Raw genomic sequence first — 22530 nt, 5'->3', positions numbered from 1 at the left:
GGTCTAGTACACCTGTTGTATTCAGCATTTCACTGTGAGGTCTACTACACCTGTTGTATTCAGCATTTCACTGTGAGGTCTACTACACCTGTTGTATTCAGCATTTCACTGTGAGGTCTCCTACACCTGTTGTATTCAGCATTTCACTGTAAGGTCTACTACACCTGTTGTAGTCAGCATTTCACTGTGAGGTCTACTACACCTGTTGTATTCAGCATTTCACTGTGAGGTCTACTACACCTGTTGTATTCAGCATTTCACTGTGAGGTCTACTACACCTGTTGTATTCAGCATTTCACTGTGAGGTCTAGTACATGTCGTGGAAATTTCCTGTATTTACCAAATCATGAGAGCAAACCACCACACAAGTCAGAGTTAGTTATCACAAAGTCCATCTTTAATTATATGAGCTCCATCACAACCCTGTGACTCTCAGATCAATTCAGTGTCTATAAATGAATTCTCTGAGAGTGCTTACACATTGCAACTGAGATCCTTTATAGCAAAGACACACATAGCCAGACAGCATTGGCCATAGTTTATCGTTCAGCTTTGTCTCCTAAACTATGTTCTTTTCTCAAACTCAGAACCATAAAACAAATCCTCATATCAACAGGCATATATCAAATCCACCCCTCCTTGACAAGATCACAGAGACACATTGACTGGCACACAGACATTGTGGAGCCAAGAGATACACGCTTGACCTCTTCCCTCTCTGCGGCCCAAGTAACTTAGTCTTGACAGAGAACAGATGACTGCAACCCGGCCACAGTATTATACAAAAATAAACATTCTGATGAGAAGTAACTTACAAACATATGATGAATATAAAACATCTTACCTATGTTACCAACTAATTCTGATTATTCCCCAACATACACCTGTTGTATTCAGCATGTCACTGTGAGGTCTACTACACCTGTTCTATTCAGCGTTTCACTGTAAGGTCTACACCTGTTGTATTCAGTGCATGTGACAAATAAACTTTGATTTGATTTAGACTGTCGATCAAAGTCTTGGATAAGTGCTGCTATCGGTCACCTATAAATACTTAATTTCAGCACCTTCATTACTAACAACACAATAAAGCACTGGGCCAATAATCTCTTAAAATCTTGAACCACAATCTTCCCTTCTTTTCACAGCAATTCAGCTATTTCTCCATTAATCTCTCTTTGATTTGCACATCCTCTCTCCTCACCTTCTCAAATCTCATTGCAGAAGAAAATCAGAGGAGAGGGACCTCTCTTCCAATAAGGCTGATCAGGAGGCAAGGAGATAGAATCACAGACAGACTAACTTCAGACACAACATCCTTCTTTCCCAAAACCCTTAATTCTTCCTTCTCCAGGCTACGAACAGGGCCGAGACACCCAGGACAGCAGCCCCCAGGAAGTGGTATCCCCCAGGAAGTGGTATACCCCAGGAAGTGGTATCCCCCAGGAAGTGGTATCCCCCTCCTCTTCTGGCTCCCTCCCCCTCCTGTTTCTGCTTCAGCTCAGGGACAACGCTAGCCATCATGGCCTTGAGCATGACCTCTGCCTCCACAGCCTCCGGGAGAGGACAGTTATCAGTGGAGGAGCCGTTGACGATGGTGACAGAAGGAGAAGTGGCTGGAGGTGGAGGATCAGGATGTTTGGTTGAGGGGCTGGCGGCTTGGCCGTTAACGATCATAATCAGATCCCGAGAGTCGTCAGACTTACTAACTGCTTTCCCCAGACTGTCCTCAGCTTGGTCCTGCCGGTTCGGACCAGACGACAGGTCAAGTTCTGTAGATCCAGAGAGAGGTGTGATCTGCGATCGGCTGTTGTGGTTCTGAACTGGTGGGAGGGTTTCAGACACACCTGCATCCTTATTACCCAGCATGCTCTGTGTTTGGCCGTCCTGATTCTGGATGTACGCGTCCTCAGACACATGAATTACATTGATCAGCACCTCCTGGTACGTGTCCTCCTCAGGCTCGTTTCGGGACACGTGTTCCTCATGCTCCTGACATGGCAGAGGCGTTACACTAGTCAGAGGGCCTGGAACACTAGACAAGTGGTCTGGGACCACAGCAGGACAAGTCACAGCAGCAGGACAAGTCACAGCAGCAGGACAGATCACAGCAGCAGGACAGATCACAGCAGCAGGACAGATCACAGCAGCAGGACAGATCACAGCAGCAGGACAGATCACAGCAGCAGGACAGGATCACAGCAGCAGGACTCGTCACAGCAGCAGGACTCGTCACAGCAGCAGGACAGGTCACAGCAGCAGGACAGGTCACAGCAGCAGGACAGGTCACAGCAGCAGGACAGGTCACAGCAGCAGGACTCATCACAGCAGCCGGCTCTGGGTCCAACACTGACCGGCTATCCATCTGCAGAAGCCATGAGCCTCCTGAGTATGGCTGGTTCTCACTGAGGAGAACGTCAGGCTTGCTGAGCTCCCAGTTATCCTCATCCATGGAGGTATGCACCGGGGACGAGGCTGGTGTCGTGACCGGGGAGAAGTGATGGCTCTCGGGGGGGCTCTGAGGCGGCTCGGCGTGCTGGTCGTCTGCAGTCACCTGGAGGAGAGATAGCTTTAAGTTCCCGCTTCCCGTCAATGTTTTCAACTCTTCGCTGAAATTTCAAAATGTAGATGTGGTCAACAGATTTCCTTTCATTAGTAAGATAAACTGAATTTAACTCTATCTAGTCAGTAAACAAACAAAATCTAACAAGAAATACTATTCACCTGAGTTGCAGTTGGATCAGAGTCCTCTACTGGCCTCTGGTGGAAGGAGATCACTTTGGCTGTTGGTGGAGTGGCGTCCTGAACCGGACCTTTCTCAGGGGCCTGGACCGAGGCAGAGGCAGCAGCGGTGGGGGTGTATTCAGTCTGGGACAGGGCTGGGTTTAGGTCTGACACCGGCAAGGTGAGAGTGGTTTCAAACAGGACTATATGAGATGGGTTATCTTCCAGAGATCCCGTTGCTACAGGACCAGGCTGGGAGGAGGCAGCGTTATCAGAGTGAGAGAGTGGAGGCTGTGGTTCAGAGACCACTGTGGGCTCCACTTTCACTGAGACAGGCAAAGGTGCTGCCTGGGTGGCTGTGACAGGTTTTACTGCTGCTTCGAGAGCCTGTGGAACTGGCTCTGGGGAGGCACCAGCGATGGGAGCGTCAGCAACTGAACTTGTGGGGACTACTGGCTGGCCACCATCCGCTGGACAGGCAGCAATCTCAGGGCTGAGTGACTCTGAAGGTGGTGCTGGCCGAGCTGGGAGGACCATAGAAGATGTAGGGTCATCAGAGCTCTCTGAGATGGGCAGAGATGGGCTGGTAGGAGGAGCAGCAGGAGAAGGATCCGGAGAAACAAAAGCAGATTAGACTTTTAAAAAGGAAATTAGTTGTGGTATATAAGAATAAGGCACATCAACATCCCCAACAGATGTACCCTCCATGTTCTGTCTAAGAATTATCGTAATGGTGAAACCTGGTGGAAAATGTCCTGAGATGAATCAAGTGGACCAGTCGTTTACAGCATTTAATCAATTCTATTATTTTAACTAGGCAAGTCAGTTAAGAACAAATTCTTATTTACAATGACGGCCTAGGAACAGTTGGGTAACTGCCTTGTTCAGGGGCAGAACAATAGATGTTTGTTTACCTTGTCAGCTCAGGGATTCGATCTAGCAATCTTTCAGTTGCTCTAACCACTAGGCTACCTGCCACCCCTAATAAATTCTGGCTCTGGGGAGCTTATAAAGCCCTTTATACACCACCCTTATAAAGCCCTTTACACATCACCCTTATAAAGCCCTTTATACATCACCCTTATAAAGCCCTTTACACATCACCCTTATAAAGCCCTTTACACACCACCCTTATAAAGCCCTTTACACATCACCCTTATAAAGCCCTTTAAACATCACCCTTATAAAGCCCTTTACACACCACCCTTATAAAGCCCTTTATACACCACCCTTATAAAGCCCTTTATACACCCCCCTTATAAAGCCCTTTACACACCACCCTTATAAAGCCCTTTATACATCACCCTGATAAAGCTCTTTATCCATCACCCTGATAAAGCCCTTTATCCATCACCCTGATAAAGCCCTTTATCCATCACCCTGATAAAGCCCTTTATACATCACCCTGATAAAGCCCTTTATACATCACCCTGATAAAGCCCTTTATACACCACCCTGATAAAGCCCTTTATACAACACCCTGATAAAGCCCTTTATACATCACCCTTATAAAGCCCTTTATACATCACAGCTTATAAAGCCCTTTATACATCACCCTTATAAAGCCCTTTATACATCACCCTTATAAAGCCCTTTATACAACACCCTGATAAAGCCCTGTATACATCAGCAGCTTATAAAGCCCTTTATACATCACCCTTATAAAGCCCTTTATACATCACCCTGATAAAGCTCTTTATCCATCACCCTGATAAAGCCCTTTATCCATCACCCTGATAAAGCCCTTTATACATCACCCTTATAAAGCCCTTTATCCATCACCCTGATAAAGCCCTTTATCCATCACCCTGATAAAGCCCTTTATACATCACCCTTATAAAGCCCTTTATACATCACCCTGATAAAGCCCTTTATACACCACCCTTATAAAGCCCTTTATACAACACCCTGATAAAGCCCTTTATACATCACCCTTATAAAGCCCTTTATACATCACCCTGATAAAGCCCTTTATACAACACCCTGATAAAGCCCTGTATACATCACCCTTATAAAGCCCTTTATACATCAGCAGCTTATAAAGCCCTTTATACATCACCCTTATAAAGCCCTTTATACATCACCCTTATAAAGCCCTTTATACAACACCCTGATAAAGCCCTGTATACATCAGCAGCTTATAAAGTCCTTTATACATCACCCTTATAAAGCCCTTTATACATCACCCTGATAAAGCCCTTTATACAACACCCTGATAAAGCCCTGTATACACCACCCTGATAAAGCCCTTTATACATCAGCAGCTTATAAAGCCCTTTATACATCACCCTTATAAAGCCCTTTATACATCACCCTTATAAAGCCCTTTATACATCACCCTTATAAAGCCCTTTATACATCACCCTTATAAAGCCCTTTACACATCACCCTGATAAAGCCCTTTATACACCACCCTTATAAAGCCCTTTATACATCACCCTGATAAAGCCCTTTATCCATCACCCTGATAAAGCCCTTTATACATCACCCTTATAAAGCCCTTTATACACCACCCTTATAAAGCCCTTTATACAACACCCTGATAAAGCCCTTTATACATCACCCTTATAAAGCCCTTTATACATCACCCTGATAAAGCCCTTTATACAACACCCTGATAAAGCCCTGTATACATCACCCTTATAAAGCCCTTTATACATCAGCAGCTTATAAAGCCCTTTATACATCACCCTTATAAAGCCCTTTATACATCACCCTTATAAAGCCCTTTATACAACACCCTGATAAAGCCCTGTATACATCAGCAGCTTATAAAGCCCTTTATACATCACCCTTATAAAGCCCTTTATACATCACCCTGATAAAGCTCTTTATCCATCACCCTGATAAAGCCCTTTATCCATCACCCTGATAAAGCCCTTTATACATCACCCTTATAAAGCCCTTTATCCATCACCCTGATAAAGCCCTTTATCCATCACCCTGATAAAGCCCTTTATACATCACCCTTATAAAGCCCTTTATACATCACCCTGATAAAGCCCTTTATACACCACCCTTATAAAGCCCTTTATACAACACCCTGATAAAGCCCTTTATACATCACCCTTATAAAGCCCTTTATACATCACCCTGATAAAGCCCTTTATACAACACCCTGATAAAGCCCTGTATACATCACCCTTATAAAGCCCTTTATACATCAGCAGCTTATAAAGCCCTTTATACATCACCCTTATAAAGCCCTTTATACATCACCCTTATAAAGCCCTTTATACAACACCCTGATAAAGCCCTGTATACATCAGCAGCTTATAAAGTCCTTTATACATCACCCTTATAAAGCCCTTTATACATCACCCTGATAAAGCCCTTTATACAACACCCTGATAAAGCCCTGTATACACCACCCTGATAAAGCCCTTTATACATCAGCAGCTTATAAAGCCCTTTATACATCACCCTTATAAAGCCCTTTATACATCACCCTTATAAAGCCCTTTATACATCACCCTTATAAAGCCCTTTACACATCACCCTGATAAAGCCCTTTATACACCACCCTTATAAAGCCCTTTATACATCACCCTGATAAAGCCCTTTATTCATCACCCTGATAAAGCCCTTTATTCATCACCCTGATAAAGCCCTTTATACACCACCCTTATAAAGCCCTTTATACATCACCCTGATAAAGCCCTTTATTCATCACCCTGATAAAGCCCTTTATACATCACCCTTATAAAGCCCTTTATACATCACCCTTATAAAGCCCTTTATACATCACCCTTATAAAGCCCTTTATACATCACCCTTATAAAGCCCTTTACACATCACCCTGATAAAGCCCTTTATACACCACCCTTATAAAGCCCTTTATACATCACCCTGATAAAGCCCTTTATTCATCACCCTGATAAAGCCCTTTATACATCACCCTGATAAAGCCCTTTATACACCACCCTTATAAAGCCCTTTATACATCACCCTGATAAAGCCCTTTATTCATCACCCTGATAAAGCCCTTTATACATCACCCTTATAAAGCCCTTTATACATCACCCTTATAAAGCCCTTTATACATCACCCTGATAAAGCCCTTTATTCATCACCCTGATAAAGCCCTTTATACATCACCCTTATAAAGCCCTTTATCCATCACCCTTATAAAGCCCTTTATCCATCACCCTGATAAAGCCCTTTATCCATCACCCTTATAAAGCCCTTTATCCATCACCCTGATAAAGCCCTTTATCCATCACCCTTATAAAGCCCTTTATCCATCACCCTGATAAAGCCCTTTAAACATCACCCTGATAAAGCCCTTTATACATCAACGGTTTTCACAAAGTGCTGTACAGATACCCAGTTTAAAACCTCAAAGAGTGAGAAATGCTGGTGCAGAGGCACAGTGGCCTGGAAAAACTCCCTAGAAAGGCAGGACCCTAGGAAGAAACCTAGAGAGGAACCGGGCTCAGAGAGGTTGAACAGTACCAACAAAAAAAGTAATTTTCACCTCTCGTCATATCCACAATTTTGAACGGAGTCACAGACAAAGGTACTAGTGTCCAGTGATATTTTATCAGACACAGGTACTAGTGTCCAGTGATGTTTTATCACAGACAAAGGTACTAGTGTCCAGTGATGTTTTATCACAGACAAAGGTACTAGTGTCCAGTGATGCTTTATCACAGACAAAGGTACTAGTGTCCAGTGATGCTTTATCACAGACAAAGGTACTAGTGTCCAGTGATGCTTTATCACAGACAAAGGTACTAGTGTCCAGTGATGTTTTATCACAGACACAGGTACTAGTGTCCAGTGATGCTTTATCAGACAAAGGTACTAGTGTCCAGTGATGCTTTATCAGACAAAGGTACTAGTGTCCAGTGATGCTTTATCAGACAAAGGTACTAGTGTCCAGTGATGTTTTATCACAGACAAAGGTACTAGTGTCCAGTGATGCTTTATCACAGACAAAGGTACTAGTGTCCAGTGATGTTTCACTGTAAAGTCTGTTTTTTACAACACACTTTAAAATAAAGTTTGATTTAATTTAATGGTGACTTACTGGTCTGGTTGTGCTTGGTCCACTCTGCCCTCAGTTCATCAGCCAGGTCCTGATGCTCCACCACCTCCAGAGCTGATATCAACTCTTCTGGCCAGTTCATTCTCTTCTGTACATAGTCCAGCAGGATCTGCATTGCAGCTGAGTTACCGACACAATTTTTCATGGCCTGGATCTCCTCCTAAGAATATGATGAATGAGAATATTTGAAAAACTAGAACTGCGCCACCCGGGAGGCCCGGGTATGGGCTTTTTGTGGTCTTCCAAAAATCGGTATCTGCGTTGTTAAATCGTAATCGGTCGACCTCTAGTCCATACAGAAATGGTTTGTCGAGATCAATATGTAAGAACTTGACTAGCCTGCACAGAGCCCCGATCTCAACCCCATCGAACTCCTTTGGGATGAATTAGAACGCCGACTGCGAACCGGGCCTAATCGCCCAACATCAGTGCCCGACCTCACCAATGCTTTTGTGGCTGAATGGAAGCAAAACCCTGCAGTGATGTTCCAAAATCTAGTGGAAAGCTGTTATAGCAGCGAAGGGGGGCCCAACTCCATATTAATCCCCATGATTTTGGAATCAGATATCACATACTTTGTCATGTAGTGTACCTGACTACACACAGCCATAACTAACCCTAACCCATACCTGACTAGACACAGCCATAACAAACCCATACCCGAATAGACACAGCCATAACCAACCCATACCTGACTAGACACAGCCATAACCAACCCATAACCCATACCTGACTAGACACAGTCATAACCAACCCATACCTGACTAGTCACAGCCATAACCAACCCTAACCCATAACTGACTAGACACAGTCATAACCAACCCATACCTGACTAGTCACAGCCATAACCAACCCTAACCCATAACTGACTAGACACAGTCATAACCAACCCATACCTGACTAGTCACAGCCATAACCAACCCTAACCCATAACTGACTAGACACAGTCATAACCAACCCATACCTGACTAGTCACAGCCATAACCAACCCATACTTGACTATACACAGCCATAACCAACCTATACCTGACTAGACACAGCCATAACCAACCCATACCTGACTAGACACAGCCATAACCAACCCATACCTGACTAGACACAGCCATAACCAACCCATACCTCACTAGACACAGCCATAACCAACCCATACCTGACTAGACACAGCCATAAACAACCCATACCTGACTAGACACAGCCATAACCAACCCATACCTGACTAGACACAGCCATAACCAACCCTAACCCATACCTGACTATACACAGCCATAACCAACCCATACCTGACTAGACACAGCCATAACCAACCCATACCTGACTAGACACAGCCATAACCAACCCATACGTGACTAGACACAGCCATAACCAACCCATACCTGACTAGACACAGCCATAACCAACCCATACCTCACTAGACACAGCCATAACCAACCCATACCTGACTAGACACAGCAATAACCAACCCATACCTGACTAGACACAGCCATAACCAACCCATACCTGACTAGACACAGCCATAACCAACCCATACCTGACTAGACACAGCCATAACCAACCCATACCTGACTAGACACAGCCATAACCAACCCATACCTGACTAGACACAGCCATAACCAACCCATACCTGAATAGACACAGCCATAACCAACCCATACCTGACTAGACACAGCCATAACCAACCCATACCTGACTAGACACAGCCATAACCAACCCATACCTGACTAGACACAGCCATAACCAACCCATACCTGACTAGACACAGCAATAACCAACCCATACCTGACTAGACACAGCCATAACCAACCCATACCTGACTAGACACAGGCATAACCAACCCATACCTGACTAGACACAGCCATAACCAACCCATACCTGACTAGACACAGCCATAACCAACCCATACGTGACTAGACACAGCCATAACCAACCCATACCTGACTAGACACAGCCATAACCAACCCATACCTGACTAGACACAGCCATAACCAACCCATACCTGACTAGACACAGCCATAACCAACCCATACCTGACTAGACACAGCCATAACCAACCCATACCTGACTAGACACAGCAATAACCAACCCATACCTGACTAGACACAGCAATAACCAACCCATACCTGACTAGACACAGCCATAACCAACCCATACCTGACTAGACACAGCCATAACCAACCCATACCTGACTAGACACAGCCATAACCAACCCATACCTGACTAGACACAGCCATAACCAACCCATACCTGACTAGACACAGCCATAACCAACCCATACCTGACTAGACACAGCCATAACCAACCCATACCTGACTAGACACAGCCATAACCAACCCATACCTGACTAGACACAGCCATAACCAACCCATACCTGACTAGACACAGCCATAACCAACCCATACCTGACTAGACACAGCCATAACCAACCCATACCTGACTAGACACAGCAATAACCAACCCATACCTGACTATACACAGCCATAACCAACCCATACCTGACTAGACACAGGCATAACCAACCCATACCTGACTAGACACAGCCATAACCAACCCATACCTGACTAGACACAGCCATAACCAACCCATACCATAACCAGCAATAACCAACCCATACCTGACTATACACAGCCATAACCAACCCATACCTGACTAGACACAGCCATAACCAACCCATACCTGACTAGACACAGCCATAACCAACCCATACGTGACTAGACACAGCCATAACCAACCTAACCCATACCTGACTAGACACAGCCATAACCAACCCATACCTGACTAGACACAGCCATAACCAACCCATACCTGACTAGACACAGCCATAACCAACCCATACCTGACTAGACACAGCCATAACCAACCCATACCTGACTAGACACAGCCATAACCAACCCATACCTGACTAGACACAGCCATAACCAACCCATACCTCACTAGACACAGCCATAACCAACCCATACCTGACTAGACACAGCCATAACCAACCCATACCTGACTAGACACAGCCATAACAGACCCATACCTGACTAGACACAGCCATAACCAACCATTACCATGTATGTTAATAACCTGGTTTGCTAGAGGTTCCCAGGTCATTTGTTTTATGGGGGGTTCTTTGACCTGTATTTCCAGAAAATCACAGGAAATGTTCTTTAATTTATGCATACAGTCTCTAAACAATCCATGTCTGGTTGGAAGAGTGTTTGTTGGGGGGGAAAATCGCCTATTGCAGGGGCATTCAACTTTGACCCTAAGAGGTCCGGAGACAGCTGATTTTCTGTTCTACCTGATAAGTATTTTAATTAACTGATGATTAATTGCACCCACCTGGTGTCCCAGGTCTAAATCAGTCCCTGGTTAGAGGGGAATCACCCACCTGGTGTCCCAGGTCTAAATCAGTCCCTGATTGGAGGGGAATCACCCACCTGGTGTTCCAAGTCTAAATCAGTCCCTGATTAGAGGGGAATCACCCACCTGGTGTTCCAGGTCTAAACCAGTCCCTGGTTAGAGGGGAATCACCCACCTGGTGTCCAAGGTCTAAATCAGTCCCTGATTAGAGGGGAATCACCCACCTGGTGTTCCAGGTCTAAACCAGTCCCTGATTAGAGGGGAATCACCCACCTGGTGTCCCAGGTCTAAATCAGTCCCTGGTTAGAGGGGAATCACCCACCTGGTGTCCCAGGTCTAAATCAGTCCCTGATTGGAGGGGAATCACCCACCTGGTGTTCCAGGTCTAAACCAGTCCCTGGTTAGAGGGGAATCACCCACCTGGTGTCCCAGGTCTAAATCAGTCCCTGATTAGAGGGGAATCACCCACCTGGTGTCCCAGGTCTAAATCAGTCCCTGATTAGAGGGGAATCACCCACCTGGTGTCCCAGGTCTAAATCAGTCCCTGGTTAGAGGGGAATCACCCACCTGGTGTCCCAGGTCTAAATCAGTCCCTGGTTAGAGGGGAATCACCCACCTGGTGTCCCAGGTCTAAACCAGTCCCTGGTTAGAGGGGAATCACCCACCTGGTGTCCCAGGTCTAAATCAGTCCCTGATTGGAGGGGAATCACCCACCTGGTGTCCCAGGTCTAAATCAGTCCCTGATTGGAGGGGAATCACCCACCTGGTGTCCCAGGTCTAAATCAGTCCCTGGTTAGAGGGGAATCACCCACCTGGTGTCCCAGGTCTAAATCAGTCCCTGGTTAGAGGGGAATCACCCACCTGGTGTCCCAGGTCTAAACCAGTCCCTGGTTAGAGGGGAATCACCCACCTGGTGTCCCAGGTCTAAATCAGTCCCTGGTTAGAGGGGAATCACCCACCTGGTGTCCCAGGTCTAAATCAGTCCCTGATTGGAGGGGAATCACCCACCTGGTGTTCCAGGTCTAAACCAGTCCCTGGTTAGAGGGGAATCACCCACCTGGTGTCCCAGGTCTAAATCAGTCCCTGGTTAGAGGGGAATCACCCACCTGGTGTCCCAGGTCTAAATCAGTCCCTGATTGGAGGGAACAATCACCCACCTGGTGTCCCTGGTCTAAATCAGTCCAGAGTTCAGTTAGAAGGAAAACCCACCTGGTGTCCCAGTTTGCTCATTAACTGGTCCCTGATTGGAGGACGAACAATGAACAAATGCAGTGGAACTGGCTTCGAGGTCCAGAGTTCAGTTAGAAGGTCCTAAAACTTCCCAGTCGAAGCAGTTTGCTCATTAACTGAACAAAAATATAAACGCAACATGTAAAGTGTTGTTTCATCCAAAACAACTGGCCCTAATCATGTCATCCAAAACAACTGGCCCTAATCATGACATCCAAAACGACTGGCCCTAATCATGACATCCAAAACAACTGGCCCTAATCATGACATCCAAAACGACTGGCCCTAATCATGACATCCAAAACAACTGGCCCTAATCATGTCATCCAAAACAACTGGCCCTAATCATGTCATCCAAAACAACTGGCCCTAATCATGACATCCAAAACAACTGGCCCTAATCATGACATCCAAAACGACTGGCCCTAATCATGTCATCCAAAACAACTGGCCCTAATCATGTCATCCAAAACGACTGGCCCTAATCATGTCATCCAAAACGACTGGCCCTAATCATGTCATCCAAAACGACTGGCCCTAATCATGTCATCCAAAACGACTGGCCCTAATCATGTCATCCAAAACAACTGGCCCTAATCATGACATCCAAAACAACTGGCCCTAATCATGTCATCCAAAACGACTGGCCCTAATCATGTCATCCAAAACGACTGGCCCTAATCATGACATCCAAAACGACTGGCCCTAATCATGACATCCAAAACGACTGGCCCTAATCATGACATCCAAAACAACTGGCCCTAATCATGACATCCAAAACAACTGGCCCTAATCATGACATCCAAAACAACTGGCCCTAATCATGACATCCAAAACAACTGGCCCTAATCATGTCATCCAAAACGACTGGCCCTAATCATGACATCCAAAACGACTGGCCCTAATCATGACATCCAAAACAACTGGCCCTAATCATGTCATCCAAAACGACTGGCCCTAATCATGACATCCAAAACAACTGGCCCTAATCATGTCATCCAAAACAACTGGCCCTAATCATGTCATCCAAAACAACTGGCCCTAATCATGACATCCAAAACGACTGGCCCTAATCATGACATCCAAAACAACTGGCCCTAATCATGTCATCCAAAACAACTGGCCCTAATCATGACATCCAAAACGACTGGCCCTAATCATGACACCCAAAACAACTGGCCCTAATCATGTCATCCAAAACAACTGGCCCTAATCATGACATCCAAAACAACTGGCCCTAATCATGACATCCAAAACGACTGGCCCTAATCATGACATCCAAAACAACTGGCCCTAATCATGTCATCCAAAACAACTGGCCCTAATCATGTCATCCAAAACAACTGGCCCTAATCATGACATCCAAAACAACTGGCCCTAATCATGACATCCAAAACAACTGGCCCTAATCATGTCATCCAAAACAACTGGCCCTAATCATGTCATCCAAAACAACTGGCCCTAATCATGACATCCAAAACGACTGGCCCTAATCATGACATCCAAAACGACTGGCCCTAATCATGACATCATGACTAATCATGACATCCAAAACAACTGGCCCTAATCATGACATCCAAAACAACTGGCCCTAATCATGTCATCCAAAACAACTGGCCCTAATCATGTCATCCAAAACAACTGGCCCTAATCATGACATCCAAAACAACTGGCCCTAATCATGTCATCCAAAACAACTGGCCCTAATCATGTCATCCAAAACAACTGGCCCTAATCATGTCATCCAAAACAACTGGCCCTAATCATGTCATCCAAAACAACTGGCCCTAATCATGACATCCAAAACGACTGGCCCTAATCATGTCATCCAAAACGACTGGCCCTAATCATGACATCCAAAACGACTGGCCCTAATCATGACATCCAAAACGACTGGCCCTAATCATGTCATCCAAAACGACTGGCCCTAATCATGACATCCAAAACGACTGGCCCTAATCATGACATCCAAAACGACTGGCCCTAATCATGTCATCCAAAACAACTGGCCCTAATCATGACATCCAAAACAACTGGCCCTAATCATGACATCCAAAACAACTGGCCCTAATCATGACATCCAAAACAACTGGCCCTAATCATGTCATCCAAAACAACTGGCCCTAATCATGTCATCCAAAACAACTGGCCCTAATCATGTCATCCAAAACAACTGGCCCTAATCATGTCATCCAAAACAACTGGCCCTAATCATGACATCCAAAACAACTGGCCCTAATCATGTCATCCAAAACAACTGGCCCTAATCATGACATCCAAAACAACTGGCCCTAATCATGTCATCCAAAACAACTGGCCCTAATCATGTCATCCAAAACAAGGATAATATCTTGCATTGAAGAAAGGGTAAATGCTAAGTGGGATTATTGGCACGTCAAACTGTGACATCACCCCATTGAAGTTAAAATCTTAAAATGGTTCAAGTAAGAGTTAAGGTCTGTCACGGCTTTCTTCTGTTGAATGAGAGGCGGACCAAAACGCAGCGTGGTTATTGTGATACATCTTTCATAAAGATGAAAATACAACAATATACAACAAACCGTGAAAAAACGAAAACAGTCCTATCTGGTGTAACAAACACAGGAACAATCACACACAAACCCCAACACCAAACAGGCTACCTAAATATGGTTCCCAATCAGAGACAATGACTAACACCTGCCTCTGATTGAGAACCATATCAGGCCCAAACACAGAAACAGACAAACAAGACATCCAACATAGAATTCCCACTCAGATCACACCCTGACCAACCAAAACATAGAAACATACAAAGCAAACTATGGTCAGGGTGTGACAGTACCCCCCCAAGGTGTGGACTCCGGCCGCAAAACCTGAACCTATTGGGGAGGGTCTGGGTGGGCATCTGTCCGCGGTGGCGGGTCTGGTGCTGGACATGGCCCCCACTTCACCATAGTCTTAGTCCGCCCCCTTGTCCGCTTCCGTGGCCTCCTAACCACGGCGACCCTTCTAAATGAACCCACTGGACTGAGGGGCAGTTCGGGACAGAGGGGCAGCTCGGGACAGAGGGGCAGCTCGGGACAGAGGGGCAGCTCGGGACAGAGGGGCAGCTCGGGACAGAGGGGCAGCTCGGGACAGAGGGGCAGCTCGGGACAGAGGGGCAGCTCGGGACAGAGGGGCAGCTCGGGACAGAGGGGTGGAAGCTCTGGCGCCTCTAGGCTGAGGGGCTCTGGCGCCTCTGGGCTGAGGGGCTCTGGCGCCTCTGGGCTGAGGGGCTCTGGGCTGAGGGGCTCTGGCGCCTCTGGGCTGAGGGGCTCTGGCGCCTCTGGGCTGAGGGGCTTTGGCGCCTCAGACTCCGGCAGCGCAGGACAGGCGGGAGAATCCGGCAGCGCCGGACAGGCGGGAGCACCTGTAGGGGTGAGACGGAGAGACAGCCTGGTGCGGGTGGCTGCCACCGGAGAGCTGGTGCGTGGAGGTGGTACCGGATAGACCGGACTGTGCAGGCACACTGGAGCTCTTGAGCACCGAGCCTGCCCAACCTTACCTGGTTGAATGCTCCCGGTCGCCCTGCCAGTGCGGCGAGGTGGAATAGCCCGCACTGGGCTATGCAGGCGAACCGGGGACACCATGCGCAAGGCTGGTGCCATGTAAGCCGGCCCAAGGAGACGCACTGGAGACCAGATGCGTAGAGCCGGCTTCATGGCACTTGGCTCGATGCCCACTCTAGCCCGGCCGATACGCGGAGCTGGTATGTACCGCACCGGGCTATGCACCAGCACTGGAGACACCGTGCGCTCCACAGCATAACACGGTGCCTGCCCGGTCTCTCTCGCCCCCCGGTAAGCACAGGAAGTTGGCGCAGGTCTCCTACCTGGCTTCGCCACACTTCCTGTGTGACAAACCCCCAATACATTTTTGGGGCTGCCTCTTGGGCTTCCAGCCGCTCTGCCGTGCTAGCTCCTCATAATGCCGCCTCTCTGCTTTCGCTGCCTCCAGCTCGGCTTTGGGGCGGCAATATTCCCCTGGCTCTGCCCAGGGTCCTTTCCCGTCAAGGATCTCCTCCAAAGTCCATTTCTCCAAATAGTGCAGCCTCTCCCACTGCTGCCTCTGTTGCTTCTCCTGCTGCTGCTGTTTACCACGCCGCTCGGTCCCTGCTGCTGCTGTTTACCACGCCGCTCGGTCCTTGGTTGGTGGGTGACTCTGTCACGGCTTTCTTCTGTTGAATGAGAGGCGGACCAAAACGCAGCGTGGTTATTGTGATACATCTTTCATAAAGATGAAAATACAACAATATACAACAAACCGTGAAAAACCGAAAACAGCCCTATCTGGTGTAACAAACACAAAGACAGGAACAATCACACACAAAACCCAACACAAAACAGGCTACCTAAATATGGTTCCCAATCAGAGACAATGACTGACACCTGCCTCTGATTGAGAACCATATCAGGCCCAAACACAGAAACAGACAAACAAGACATCCAACATAGAATTCCCACTCAGATCACACCCTGACCAAACAAAACATAGAAACATACAAAGCAAACTATGGTCAGGGCGTGACAAGGTCAGACTAAGGGATAAGGTTAGGGCTTTTGGGTAGGGTCGTACCAAGGATCTCACTTAGCATCTACCAGGAAGAAACATAATCAGACCTGAATAAGCCAATGACCAACATCCAACATGTTCATGGCCATGTTCTGTTATAATCTCCCCCCGGCACAGCCAGAAGAGGACTGGCCTCCCCTCATAGACTGGTTCCTCTCTACCCGGCACAGCCAGAAGAGGACTGGCCTCCCCTCATAGACTGGTTCCTCTCCACCCGGCACAGCCAGAAGAGGACTGGCCTCCCCTCATAGACTGGTTCCTCTCTACCCGGCACAGCCAGAAGAGGACTGGCCTCCCCTCATAGACTGGTTCCTCTCTACCCGGCACAGCCAGAAGAGGACTGGCCTCCCCTCATAGCCTGGTTCCTCTCTACCCGGCACAGCCAGAAGAGGACTGGCCTCCCCTCATAGACTGGTTCCTCTCTACACGGCACAGCCAGAAGAGGACTGGCCTCCCCTCATAGACTGGTTCCTCTCCACCCGGCACAGCCAGAAGAGGACTGGCCTCCCCTCATAGACTGGTTCCTCTCTACACGGCACAGCCAGAAGAGGACTGGCCTCCCCAGACTGGTTCCTCATAGACTGGTTCCTCCTCTACACGGCACAGCCAGAAGAGGACTGGCCTCCCCTCATAGACTGGTTCCTCTCTACACGGCACAGCCAGAAGAGGACTGGCCTCCCCTCATAGCCTGGTTCCTCTCTACACGGCACAGCCAGAAGAGGACTGGCCACCCCTCATAGACTGGTTCCTCTCTAGGTTTCTTCCTAGGTTCTGGCCTTTCTAGGGAGATTTTCCAACGTGCTTCTACACCTGCATTGCTTCCTGTTTGGGGTTTTAGGCTGGGTTTCTGTACAGCACTTTGAGATATCAGCTGATGTACGAAGGGCTATATGAATAAATTTGATTTGATTTGGGCTACCCACCCTGTCAGACTGTGTAAGGCAGGGGAGGTTGGTCATGAGCTCCGTGGCTTTCACTCTTTTGACAAACTCCCTCATTCTGTTGCGCAGGTGCAAAGACAGTTTATCACGTGTGAAAGACATCTCTGCGCTGTCGAGAGAGTAGGAGAGAGAGCAGAGAAGAAATCCTCAACAAACGTACATATTTATTGACATTAGATTTGACAATATAAAAAATAAAACGCAATTCAACAAGACATGTGGATACAATACATTTAAATGCATTGAGGATGAAAGCAATTTAAAGCAATTTATTTCCCTTTGTGGTTCTCTCAGTCCAAAAGGTTCCTTGACTACGACCCAGCAGTGTGTGATGCAGCTTTACATTAGCTGTAAATGTACCTGCTTAAACTACGTAGGATGTGGGTTGCATTGTGAAGCTGTATCCTTACCTGGTCTCTCAGATGATACGTACTACTTCAGTATGGATCTCAGACTGATCCATTTGGTAAAAAAAAAAAAAAAAAACAGGAAATGAAAGAGGGGAAAAAATATAGTATGTCAGATTACGCAATAATCAAATTTCATTATCAGTAGTGGCAAAAGAACTGCTGAAAGTGGATACAGAATCCAGGATAATCACTGCTGCGCTGTCTGAGAATCTCCCACTTCTATTGTTCAGGAAAATGAAAGAGAAAGTAAAAGATTAGTGAATAATGATGCAATGGCCCAAATTAGCTTTCAATGTCTGAGAGTTTAAAAGGATTTCCTGCTTTTTGAACGGGGCAATATTATAGAGTATTATACAGTATTATACAGAATTATAGAGTATTATACAATATTATAGATTATTATACAATATTATAGATTATTACACAGTATTATACAATATTATAGTGTATAGACACAAGCTAAGGCTTGATCACCCTTTAGCTGGCCACCTTTGATGAGGGTGTTTAGTGATTAAAGGCCGAAACACCCACTGATTCGAAGGCACACTACTAAGGATGTGTCCCAAAATTGACATCTTAACCCAGTCTAAGAAATAAACCTCCCATGCCACTCTGTCAACATCACGGCAAATCTCATGTGAGTGCATACCATCTATTGGCACAATGGACAGTTTTTAACATCTCGTCCCGTGTTTTATGATTCTACAGTACTATACAGTATTATAGAGTATTATACAATATTATAGATCATTATAAAGTATTATACAATATTATAGAGTATTAAACAATATTATACAATAGTATACAGTATTATACAATATTATAGAGTATTATACAATATTATAGAGTATTATAAAGTATTATACAATATTATAGCGTATTATACAATATTATACAATATTATAGAGTATTATACAATATTATACACTATTATAGAGTATTATACAATATTAGAGTATTATATAGTATTATAGAGTATTATACAATATTAGAGTATTATAGAGTATAATACAATATTAGATTATCATAGATTATTATAGAGTATTATAGAGTATTATACAATATTATAGATTATTATACAATATTATAGATTATTATACAATATTATAGAGTATTATACAATATTATAGAGTATTATACAATATTATAGATTATTATACAATATTATAGAGTATTATACAATATTAGAGTATTATATAGTATTATACAATATTAGAGTATTATAGAGTATAATACAATATTAGATTATCATAGATTATTATAGAGTATTATACAATATTATAGATTATTATACAATATTATAGATTATTATACAATATTATAGATTATTATACAATATTATAGAGTATTATACAATATTATACAATATTATAGATTATTATACAATATTATAGAGTATTGTACAATATTATAGATTATTATACAATATTATAGAGTATTATACAATATTATAGATTATTATACTGTCACGCCCTGGTCTTAGTATTTTATGTTTTCTTTATTATTTTGGTCAGGCCAGGGTGTGACATGGGTTTATTGTGGTGTGTTTTGTCTTGGGGTTTTGTTAGGTATTGGGTTTGTGGCTTAGTGGGGGTATCTAGCATAGTCTATGGCTGTCTGAATTGGTTCTCAATCAGAGGCAGGTGTTTATCGTTGTCTCTGATTGGGAACCATATTTAGGCAGCCATATTCTTTGAGTGTTTCGTGGGTGATTGTTCCTGTCTCTGTGTTGTCACCAGATAGGGCTGTTTTAGGTGATTGTTCCTGTCTCTGTGTTTTCACCAGATAGGGCTGTTTGTGGGTGATTGTTCCTGTCTCTGTGTTTTCACCAGATAGGGCTGTTTGTGGGTGATTGTTCCTGTCTCTGTGTTGTCACCAGATAGGGCTGTTTGTGGGTGATTGTTCCTGTCTCTGTGTTGTCACCAGATAGGGCCGTTTGTGGGTGATTGTTCCTGTCTCTGTGTTGTCACCAGATAGGGCTGTTTATGGGTGATTGTTCCTGTCTCTGTGTTGTCACCAGATAGGGCTGTTTGTGGGTGATTGTTCCTGTCTCTGTGTTGTCACCAGATAGGACTGTTTGTGGGTGATTGTTCCTGTCTCTGTGTTGTCACCAGATAGGGCCGTTTGTGGGTGATTGTTCCTGTCTCTGTGTTGTCACCAGATAGGGCTGTTTGTGGGTGATTGTTCCTGTCTCTGTGTTGTCACCAGATAGGGCTGTTTGTGGGTGATTGTTCCTGTCTCTGTGTTGTCACCAGATAGGGCCGTTTGTGGGTGATTGTTCCTGTCTCTGTGTTGTCACCAGATAGGGCTGTTTGTGGGTGATTGTTCCTGTCTCTGTGTTGTCACCAGATAGGGCTGTTTGTGGGTGATTGTTCCTGTCTCTGTGTTGTCACCAGATAGGGCTGTTTGTGGGTGATTGTTCCTGTCTCTGTGTTGTCACCAGATAGGGCTGTTTTAGGTGATTGTTCCTGTCTCTGTGTTTTCACCAGATAGGGCTGTTTGTGGGTGATTGTTCCTGTCTCTGTGTTTTCACCAGATAGGACTGTTTGTGGGTGATTGTTCCTGTCTCTGTGTTGTCACCAGATAGGGCTGTTTTAGGTGATTGTTCCTGTCTCTGTGTTTTCACCAGATAGGGCTGTTTGTGGGTGATTGTTCCTGTCTCTGTGTTTTCACCAGATAGGGCTGTTTTAGGTGATTGTTCCTGTCTCTGTGTTTTCACCAGATAGGGCTGTTTTAGGTGATTGTTCCTGTCTCTGTGTTGTCACCAGATAGGGCTGTTTGTGGGTGATTGTTCCTGTCTCTGTGTTGTCACCAGATAGGGCTGTTTGTGGGTGATTGTTCCTGTCTCTGTGTTGTCACCAGATAGGGCTGTTTTAGGTGATTGTTCCTGTCTCTGTGTTTTCACCAGATAGGGCTGTTTGTGGGTGATTGTTCCTGTCTCTGTGTTTTCACCAGATAGGGCTGTTTGTGGGTGATTGTTCCTGTCTCTGTGTTTTCACCAGATAGTCTGTTTTAGGTTTTCTCACGTTTATTGTTTTTGTTAGTTTATTCATGTATAGTTTTCTTCATTAAAAAACATGAATAACAATCCTGCTGCATTTTGGTCCACCTCTCCTTCACCTAAAGGAAACCGTTACATATACAGTATTATACAATATTATACAGTATTATACAATATTATAGATTATTATGCAATATTATAGAGTATTATACAATATTATACAGTATTTTTATTTTTATAGCAAATTTTTTATAGATTTTTTTTATAGATTTTTTATTTCACCTTTATTTAACCAGGTAGGCAAGTTGAGAACAAGTTCTCATTTACAACTGCGACCTGGCCAAGATAAAGCAAAGCAGTACGACACAAACAACAACACAGAGTTACACATATCATGTCAACTAGAGGTCGACCGATTAATCGGAATGGCCGATTAATTAGGGCCGATTTCAAGTTTTCATAATAATCGGAAATCTGTATTTTTGGGGCGCCAATTTTTTAAATATTTTTACACCTTTATTTAACTAGGCAAGACAGTTAAGAACACATTCTTATTTTCAATGACGGCCTAGGAACAGTGGGTTAAGTGCCTTGTTCAGGGGCAGAAAGACAGATTTTCACCTTGTCAGCTCGGGGGATCCAATCTTGCAACCTTACAGTTAACAAGTCCAACGCAATAACGACCTGCCACTCTCTCGTTGCACTCCACAAGGAGAATGGGTGTTACGCGAATGCAGTAAGCCAAGGTAAGTTGCTAGCTAGTATTAAACTTATCTTATAAAAAACAATCAATCATAATCACTAGTTAACTACACATGGTTGATGATATTACTAGATATTATCTAGCGTGTCCTGTGTTGCATATAATCTGACTGAGTATACAAGTATCTGAGTATCTGACTGAGCGGTGGTAGGCAGAAGCAGGTGCATAAACATTCATTCAAACAGCACTTTCGTGCGTTTTGCCAGCAGCTCTTCATTGTGTGTCAAGCATTGCGCTGTTTATGACTCCAAGCCTATCAACTCCCGAGATGAGGCTGGTGTAACCGAAGTGAAATGGCTCGCAAGTTAGCGCGCCCTAATTGTCGTTGTGTTCCTGGTTCGAGCCCAGGGAGGAGCGAGGAGAGGGACGGAAGCTATACTGTTACACTGGCAATACTAAAGTGCCTATAAGAACATCTAATAGTCAAAGGTTTATGAAATACAAATGGTGTAGAGGGAAATAGTCCTATAATTCCT

General features: G+C 45.0%; 1 protein-coding gene across 1 annotated transcript in view; it reads right to left on the bottom strand.

The window, feature by feature from the left end:
* Positions 1-621: 621 nt before the first annotated feature.
* mavs (mitochondrial antiviral signaling protein) overlaps positions 622-22530 on the bottom strand; it is a 77612-nt gene continuing 55703 nt past the window's right edge. The window contains exons 2-7 of the mRNA XM_042326218.1: positions 18291-18334; positions 17863-17989; positions 7757-7934; positions 2725-3335; positions 2164-2554; positions 622-2048 (exon numbers count right to left, since the gene is read on the bottom strand). Of these exons, the coding sequence (XP_042182152.1) occupies positions 1336-2048; positions 2164-2554; positions 2725-3335; positions 7757-7934; positions 17863-17982 (2013 nt within the window). The 5' untranslated portion in view covers positions 17983-17989; positions 18291-18334 and the 3' untranslated portion in view covers positions 622-1335. The remainder of the gene's footprint in view (positions 2049-2163; positions 2555-2724; positions 3336-7756; positions 7935-17862; positions 17990-18290; positions 18335-22530) is intronic.

The sequence above is a fragment of the Oncorhynchus tshawytscha genome, linkage group LG08 (genome assembly GCF_018296145.1).
Source record: "Oncorhynchus tshawytscha isolate Ot180627B linkage group LG08, Otsh_v2.0, whole genome shotgun sequence".
Classification (NCBI taxonomy): Eukaryota; Metazoa; Chordata; class Actinopteri; order Salmoniformes; family Salmonidae; genus Oncorhynchus; species Oncorhynchus tshawytscha.
The sequence above is the reverse complement of the archived record's forward strand: the minus strand, read 5'-3'. Positions and strand labels throughout refer to the sequence as shown.